This window comes from Ctenopharyngodon idella, chromosome 16 (genome assembly GCF_019924925.1).
Source record: "Ctenopharyngodon idella isolate HZGC_01 chromosome 16, HZGC01, whole genome shotgun sequence".
Lineage (NCBI taxonomy): Eukaryota > Metazoa > Chordata > Actinopteri > Cypriniformes > Xenocyprididae > Ctenopharyngodon > Ctenopharyngodon idella.
Window position 1 is genome coordinate 17,715,282 of NC_067235.1, and position 9,345 is coordinate 17,724,626.

Here is a 9,345-nt window from a genome sequence, read left to right on the forward strand (position 1 = left end):
CTGTGCTAATTTACCTGTATCTGTTTTACAACGAGCAGAAATCTGTAAGAAATGTTACAAACCATAGATAAAATAACTGCAGAAAGTGAGCTATGTCAGATCACTCTTTCAATAGGAAAAAATATCCCACCTTTAATAGTTAAGAATATTTATAGTAAAAACCTTGTCAGTGAACTATGAGGGCAAAAAAAAAAAAAAACCCAAACAAACAAAATAATCGTTCATTAATTCATTAATCGAGGTAAAATGTTCAATTAATCGAGATTTTGATTTTAGGCCATATCGTCCAGCCCTATTTCAACCCTTCCTCTCCATGTTCCTATAATATAAATGTCCTTTTTTAAAATCAAATAATTTCCCAATGGATAAAATCAAATCCCACCCTGCATTTGTTTCACCCTATATCCTGTGTTTCACTCTGAAATGTCACATTATCGAAAAATACAGTGGCTTACAAACACAATGTCAGGCTGCTTTTACAATGATTAACCTTTTTGTGTTACTACACTATAACTCTAAATGAATTTCCTGAGTGATACTATGCAAATCATAGTGGTTAGAATGCGTATGTAGTCTGTGATTACCTGAACACACCTAGACTTTCGTGTTTCTTTTGAAAGGGTGCCATTTGCCTGCACATCTGTCTATGAAGAAAACATCAGTCAAACCCACTATCTCCTTTCACACTGCTTTCTCACAGGTGAGGACACCTTAAACATCACTTTAGTCTCTATATAGACTAATCATTATTCCCCCCTCCATCTGAAAAAATAACTACTTAGCAAGAACAAACATGCAGAGCTGACTTATTCAGAGCTTCTGTTTTAGACTGAAATGTTCATTTTAAGCACGTCACCTTTAGAAAAACACATCTGAAGAAAGAGAGAATGTTTTCAAAAATAAATAAAAAATCTTACCGACCACAAAGTTTTGAACAATGTGAAAATTCTTATTTTGAAGGGCCCTTTCATCACAAATAAAAGTGATATTCAGACAAGCCTGCCTAATATGATTACAAGACATGTTGTACATGGTCATAATGGAGCTGTATTGTTTTAAGTAAAGAAACACTCAGTGACAGTGGAATGCAGAAATATGGTCAGTGGAATTCTGCAGCCGTGTTAACTTATCTTCTTGGCTTGTAATCTGCGTTTACTGTGACAGGCTGTTTACATTGCTATCTTACAGGGAAAAATACCTTCAACATACCATTTATCAACCATGAGCCCTTCTTGGGATTTTCAGTCACCATATGCTGTTGCTTTCTATGGTCATGAACAAGAGATGCTATAATGGGGCATTTCAACTCATACTGACTGAACAGTCAAAAATAATCCAATCCTGTCACTGTACAATTTAACAAAAATACTTTTATGGTTCCAAACCTGGAATTCTCCAAAGGACTGTGACAGACATGTCTTCGTTCACAGCTCATTCCAGTTGCACAGCTGTGGTTCAGAGGTTAGATGTATCACACAGGTCAGTGATGGATAGCAGTACTCTTTACACACTGTGGAATGAAGCAGATGGTTCAGCTCACATGCTGCACAGAGCAGCCTCATCCAATCACCATGACTATGTTTTCCGTGAAACTAGCTCTATTGTGCATTTAAAACCCGTCAGATGGCCCAAATGGAATCTGAGGACTTTTAATCGCATTTTCTGACTGATTTTGTGGAGAAAATCTGTGGAATTCTGCAGAATGGATTTAAAAAGAGTAAGAATATGTTGAAAGGAGTACTCTAGATTTATTTGGTAGCTGAAAGCATAATTGCATAATAATTGTATTATAGACAAACACGCATGGGCAGGGAGATTTGGAATTTGATGAATGATGGGCATTCCAGTTCTTATGAGCGTCTTTTGCGCCCATCACTAATTTCAAAATGATTGGTCTGGTTGGGAATGGAATCGAAAAACAAGCTCATTTGTTTGAATTGTCCCTGCAAAGTCATTAGATTGCGGGTTTTGCGTTATTTAAAATGGATAGATTTCATAAGCAAGTGAACAAGTAATATAAAATGCTATGAAATGCATTTTTAAAGCAATGATAAATGCTTAAGGGATTAATTCACTTCTGAATTAAAATTTCCTGATAATTTACTCACCCCCATGTCATCCAAGATGTTCATGTCTTTCTTTCTTTAGTCGAAAAGAAATTAAAGTTTTTGATGAAAACATTCCAGGATTTTTCTCCATATAGTGGACTTCAGTGGGGTACAACAGGTTGAAGGTCCAAATTGCAGTTTCAATGCAGCTTCAAAGGGCTCTACACAATCCCAGAAGAGGAATAAGGGTCTTATTTAGTGAAATGATCGGTCATTTTCTAAAAAAAAAAAAATATGTAGGCGAAAGTACCAATCCAGTGTCTACAAAGCGAATGTGCAAAGATTAAGTCAAGCGGCCTTTACAAAAAAGGTAAAAAAAAAACAATGTTGGACATTTTTGAAGTTGAAGGAAGTCCACTGAAGTCCACTATATGGAGAAAAATCCTGGAATGTTTTCCTCAAAAACCTTAATTTCATTTCGATTGAAGAAAGAAAGACATGAACATCTTGGATGACATGGGGGTGAGTAAATTATCAGGAAATTTTAATTCTGAAGTGAACTAATCATTTCAGGTTAGTCAAAACTGTGAATTAAACTTAAAGTACAGTTTCAAATAAATTTTAATCAAAGAGACATTTTTGGAACTTCTGATTCAAGATCAATTCAATCGAAGTGTGTAGCACTAGTACCGGTATATTACAGGGATTATGTTCATCCAGACTTCCAGATGGGTGTGTGGCCCATTTATGAGTTCAAGTGTAAACACAGCTGATGGAAAAGAGGAAAAAAGGACACTTCCTTCCACCTGTCTGGGATCTATTGACTCAGAACCAGCTATAAACAACATGAAGGGAAACCACATGCAGCAGACATCAACATACATGGTTCAGATGAAACAAACAACCAAACTTCCTCAATCCTCTTCTTTTAATACTATTCCTAAAATCTTCCTAAAATGTCCTAAAAAAAGTCAACATAAAATTAGAATTGAATGTTTGTTTTCTTAATAGATATTTCTGGTCTCATTGTGAACTATTTCTGGGTCCTGCTGGTCTAATACACTATGAATCCACTGATTTAAACAGTTTCAGGATTTTGAAATACTCCCCTTGCAGCTAAAATACCCACAAGATGAAGGCAAATGAGGAAGCTAATTTAACAGAAGTACCACTTTCATCCTTTACAGTTCTTTTTACAGCAAAGCTTTTCAGCACCAAAGCCCAGGCTGTGCAATACAAGTTCAAGGCCGGAGCCAAGTGACAAAACCATTCCAACAGAGGAGAAGGTGAAATAATTGTGACTCTGGCTAATGCTAAGAGTTCGCTGCCTCCCTTTTAGAAAGGTCATGTGTTTCCATTCCTTCTCCCAAAAGTATCATTGGTTCTCTCTTTGCAAATTTCTTCATCGTGCAATGAGAAATTGTTTGCGTATTCGCTCCAGCTTAATATAAATCACATATTCATTCTTGTGATAGCTGAACTTTCCACTGTATTGAATTCTTTGGCATTTTAATCCAAACAAAATATTTCGAAAGTGCTTTGCGGTTCTGCACACTCCAAAAAAAATCCACCCTATTTTGGTATCTGAACTGTATTAACACAGCAAAAGATGCTATCGGGTTAATTTTACGGACTCCTGAAACAGTTCCTCTATCCTTGTTATTTCAGACTTCTTAATCTGAACCATGCAAAGCTTCCATAAAACCCTGCAGAAATACTGTTGCCATCACATATTTCAAATACATGCATTATGACAGGAAATTAAGGTCTTTTACAAATGAATGCAGCTTCTGGCCTTTAAAAATATGGAAATAAACACCCTTCACAGAGGATATTAACAAAATCACACTTTCATTCAGAACTTCAATAACCAACATATTCATCAACAGGAATATTATGTTTGTATATGAAATACACAGCAGACCCTGCTGTCCGAAAGAAACATACCTTTTTCTTCAGAGTAGGTATCTCCAAAATCTTCATCCTTGCAAAAGCACATGGCACAGTCAATAATCTGGCAAAATAGAGAGGTTTATTCATATCCAAAAGAAACTAATGAGTTACATTTCTTTAGCAACAACCCCATAAATGATATACAGGCAATATACAACCATTCCAGAAAAACAAGTTGGCCTATAATTAGGTGAGACTGGGGTAAGATATGTCAGCAGGTAATCTAGCAAACTGCATATAATTTGTGTCACATGACCATATATTTAGAAAGACTGCATGATTGCTAGATTCTCGTGATAAAACTGCTACGTTTTTTATGCTAAAAATTGTTTTGCATGGCAAAGTAAATTTTCTACATGGCAAGTAAAATGAGATTTATTTGTCATATCAGTATGATATAATTCATATTTATTTGGCATTTATTCAGTTCTAAAAATACATACCATTCACACACATGGCTAAAGAATAACCATGAAATATTAAACGAAGCATTTTCCTCAGATGCTGTGAGGTAAATTGTCAAAACTTTGCTTCGCTTTAAACTGTGATGCTTTGGGGAAAAGCATCACACAGATGATAAAAATACAAATGATACTAATACAAATACTATTCATTTTACAAAATGTTAAAAATAGTTTAAACATTAGGCTCAATCTTTTCCTGATTTCTGAAAATGTTAATTTTGTGCTGCAACATAAAATTTTTTCTTCTCATTTATGAGAAATTATAAATTGTTCAACTTTTGCATTTTTCCTCTCCTTGACGTGACACAGCTTTTGTGTCGTCAAACTGCTTTTGTAGAATTCATGTTTCTATGGCTGTAATTAAAGATGCATTCTTCTATTTTCAGTTGAAATCACAAATCTGGAAATCTGGAAAATCGTTGCCTACACTCAGGAAAAAAATGGTACAAAAGCTGTATGGGACGGCGCCCTTTAAAAAGGTTCTAATATGTAGTATTTAGGTATGTACACTTTTGGTACAAATATGTACCTTTGAATTACTAATTACGCACTCTTGAGCGTGTAGAAGCTTACCTCACTCCTGTTACTTGTTTTTTTCCAATTTTCTAGATGCGCAAACACACACACACACATACACACACACACACACACACACACACACACAAACACACAGACACAAAAGTTATTGGGGTCAACTGAAACCTTTTTTTTAAAAAAAAAAAAAAAAAAAAAAGGTCCCAGGGTCCAAAACCTCATTACACAGACATGTTTCCAATGACTCAAAAGCATGACGATGACCCCAGAGGTAACGTGAATATGACTGCACACTTTGAAGCTCTCTGGGTGCTCAAGGGACACTTGTGAAATCCTATTGTGTTATGGTTACTGCTATTTCATCATAGGAACTGGATTTCACTTCTATTGATTTCACAGGATTTCAGAACGATTGCCTAATACCCCAAAGACGTGATTTGACTTCACTTTGAGATGGGACAAGGATTACAGTTTAATGTAGGCGAGCATACAAAAAAAAGATTTTGTGACAGCCGTGAATTAGAAGGCAGAATGTGGTATAGACATCCACCCGTCAATTCTGTAATGTATTGTTAACTTCTCACAGGAGTTATTTTTTACAGCCCATAATATTATGCAGTAAAATCCCATCCAAGCCCTTTCAGCAGATGGTGGTTTATGGTGTTTCACATATCTCACCCAGAAAAGAGTTCTAGCTTCTCCCACACACTCTAACATTACACAAATATGCTGCTATTGAGTATATATACAACCTTTGGGGAAAAAACTTGGACTGAACTCACCAACAGAAGCAGATATGAGCGCTTTTCCTTTCATTCACTGTTTCAACTCCCCTATATATATACTTCATGCACATATATTTCAGGTTTCTTTTTGCATGCTATGACAAGCATCACTATTATTGCTCATAGTTGTGCTAGAAATATGTATGACACCACAAATCTCGTTGCTACTACTTTTATAATCAAACTTACATTTTTTTTTTCTGATGAACAATAAAATTTGCACAAAAACCCCCAACAAAATACATTTATTTATATTAAAGGAGCATCTGAGCCATACTAACTCAAATAATCACCTAGCAACCACCCAGAACACCCTAGCAACCACTTAGCAATGCCCTGGAAACCACACAGAGCACACAATTCATTCAAAACACCTTAGCATCCACATAGCTACCATCTAAAACACTTAAAATAACATTACAACAACTTTTCAAACACCTTAACACCTACATAGCAACCCCCTGGCAAAACCCCAGAATACATTAGCAACTCCTTGGCAAACACTTAGAACTCCTTTTCAACTTTAAAATCACCTTAACAACCACAAGCAATACCCTGGCAACCACACAGAACATCCAAGCAACAGGCCATGTGTCCACTAAAGCATTTTTAGCCAGCGCTTTTCACCAGAGCACTTCGGTGGCACAGTGTTTTGTTGTTGTTGTTTTTTTTCAGTTGAGACACTGTATGTGCTATGACACAGAATATCCGCGGAACTGTTACTAATATCTGATTTTGCAAATAGTTCGTTTCTTTATAAAATTATGTCGACACAATGTAACGTACTTGCTCTGCCACTAGTTTTGGATGAAGACATGTGCTTGTTGTTGTCATTTGTTATCGTTGTTACAAGCAGAATGTGGCAGTTAGTCAGTGTTGTATTTGTCCCGCCTCTCGTCCACTGTGATTGGACGGCTGGGTAAAAAGTGACAGTGATGAGTGCTGCGTTTTACTCAAGGTTGAACATTCTTCAACCCTCAGCGACCGGTAAAAAACACCAAACGCTAAGTGCCTCGTCATGCTGCTGGCGTTTTAAAAATGTGGTGCTCCCATTAAAACCAATTGCAAAAATACACTAGCCTCAGGAACACTCGGTTATTCAAAACACCTTAGCAATCACATAGCAACACCCTGGCACCCACCAGAACATCTTTCCAAATTTTTCCCTTTTTAACTTTCAAATCCACTAGCAATAGCCTGGCAACTACCCAAAACACTTTTAGCAACCACATAACTCCTTCCTTGGGAACAACCAACATGTAATTTAATGTTTTTTTATTATTATTATTATTATTCTGCAGGGATTTGTTTCTACAGGCTCAATAGACATCAGTTCTATGTGCCAGACCACCGGAATGGACCCTAAATTTATCTCCACAGTGGTTGGCAAAAAGCAGGTCACAATGGCATCTCTGGTCATAAACTATGACAAAAGAAGCCATTGGTACTCCACCCTGGTTTCATGGTGGTGAGGCTGGGAGAGGGACAATTGCACCCTTCAAGGCAGTTTGTCAGTCAACATGGTTTGGCCAAAACCAGACAGCTCCCGTCACTATTTAGCGTTTCCCACATAAGCCCATGATGAGCATGTAGCAGTATCTGAAAGGCCGGAGAGGAAAAGCTTAGTAAAAATAGCTGTTTACCACAAAGCTTCATAAGTTGCCATTCCTCTCTAGGCTGGTGTATATGTCACCAAGCACTCCCTCTCTTTCTCTCCTGTGCAAAAAGCATTCCAGAAAAGTGGGAGTCACTTTATAATAGGCTACATGAGGGGCAACAAACAATCAAACAGAAACAGAAACAACTTAGTCAAAATGAGAGCAATATTCACCACATTGTGCTTTAGAACAGGAAGCTTTACTCATAAAGACTGGAAGGGTTGTTTGATAAGTCAGAGCAGTGCCAATACTGGAAGCGGTGCTGAGTAACTCTTTCAGAGGAAACACACACATACACAGTTTTCTTTGTCAGCGTCCGATGTCCTATAAAGATGGGCTTTACTAAGATTATGAGGTTCTCTGAAGTTTAGCTCTCTGATTATAGCATGTTAAGGAAGGCTTCTCCAGCCACCCACACCAAAGCTTGCTTTAAGATACAGAGGAAACTTAAATAATGACCCCCTCATCTCTCAGGAGAGACTGAGGAGAACAGGAAGCACATGGAAAAGCAGAGGACTGGAAATTCTAAAGGCTTACCAGGGCGTTCATTGCCACACAGCAAGACTTGATTTCCATCTGAGCTTGTTCATATTTTAGCAATGCTTCACCATTTTTGTATAATTTACTGCAGTTTGTCCCCAAACAATAAGACATCCTTGGTAACCCGTAGAACAAATGGAGGATTAAAAAGAAAGAAAAATCATGTTTCATTTCAACCCAGTTTCCTGGGTTTACCAAATGTGTTTTCTTTCCCCTAAAGAAGACAAGATCTTCAGTCATTCATCGGTTTAAATCAACAGTTGTCTTTGCACAGGAGCCAAAGGCACTGACAACAACAGACTTTCAGTTGCCAGGGTATAAAATGACACGGGTGTGGCGGAACATTGTTTTCAACACACCTCATGGCTACAACATTGTTGCACACCAATGATTGCCTGCCTTCAGTTTGAAAGGAATGTCGATGCTGTGTTTTGCCAAAGTTTGTTTCGACTCCCAGCGGTGAGAGGATTGATCCAACATGGAGCTCTAGATGCCTTTCCTTATGTTTTTTTTTTTTCTCCAGTTCTCTTGGAAGCTGAACTTGTGCTTCCTCTGAGTCTCTCCATAGAGATGTGCCTGCCCTGTATAAGGGAGGACAGCTGTTATAGTCGTAATCACTCTCTCTCTCAGCATACGTACATTCACATACACACACTTTTGGCCACTTTGTAACCTCTAAAGGATTTCAATGAGTTATGTTCAGAGAGAGCGAGAGAGTTGCTGTTTTCCTGTTAAACAGGAAAAATGACCAGGTAACCACTGTATAGTATTAATATTCAATCTGGACATTTGGATAAAGATCTAACCCTAAATATAAATGTTCAGCATTACCTGTCCTGCACAATTTGAGCTGTGGACATGAACAACCGAAAAACACGTGGTCTATTATTGTATGCTATTAGTTTTTGAAATAATCAGATGTTCCCTTGTGGACAATAAAACAGATGGAAATTATCAGATTCACACTAAAGGAGTGATCCCAGCCTATATATAAAGGGACCATAATATCATGGAATCTTGGGGATTTGATCAGTAAGCAACCAAACCACTATGAACAGCAACCACATAGCAATGCCCTGGCAACCACCCAAATTTTCTTTGGAAAAAAAAAAAAAAGACCAATCAGTGCTTAACTGTGTTAATATATATATATATATATATATATATATATATATATATATTTACAGTGCTGCTTGAAAGTTTGTGAACCACTTGCAGAATCTGTGAAAATGTGAATAATTTTAACAAAATAAGAGGGATCATACAAAATGTATGTCATTTTTTATTTAGTACTGTCCAGAGTAAGATATTTTACATAAACAATGTTTACATAAAGTCCACAAGACAAAAAAAAAAAAATAGC

The 9,345-nt window shown here is 37.0% G+C and overlaps 1 protein-coding gene across 3 annotated transcripts in view; it reads right to left on the reverse strand.

The window, feature by feature from the left end:
- The window catches only part of eva1ba (eva-1 homolog Ba (C. elegans)), a 30,755-nt gene extending 25,531 nt beyond the window's left edge, over positions 1-5,224 (reverse strand). The window contains exons 1-2 of one of the 3 annotated variants that reach the window (XM_051865277.1): positions 5,039-5,224; positions 3,996-4,062 (exon numbers count right to left, since the gene is read on the reverse strand). Coding sequence is in view for 1 of the 3 variants with exons in the window: in XM_051865272.1 (XP_051721232.1) it covers positions 1,386-1,435 (50 nt within the window). In the remaining 2 variants the exon portion in view is untranslated. Of the gene's footprint in view, positions 1-1,385; positions 1,496-3,995; positions 4,063-5,038 lie in introns of those variants that run through there. The other 2 variants (XM_051865276.1, XM_051865272.1) reach the window with 2 other exon arrangements.
- Between the last annotated feature and the right edge of the window lie 4,121 nt (positions 5,225-9,345).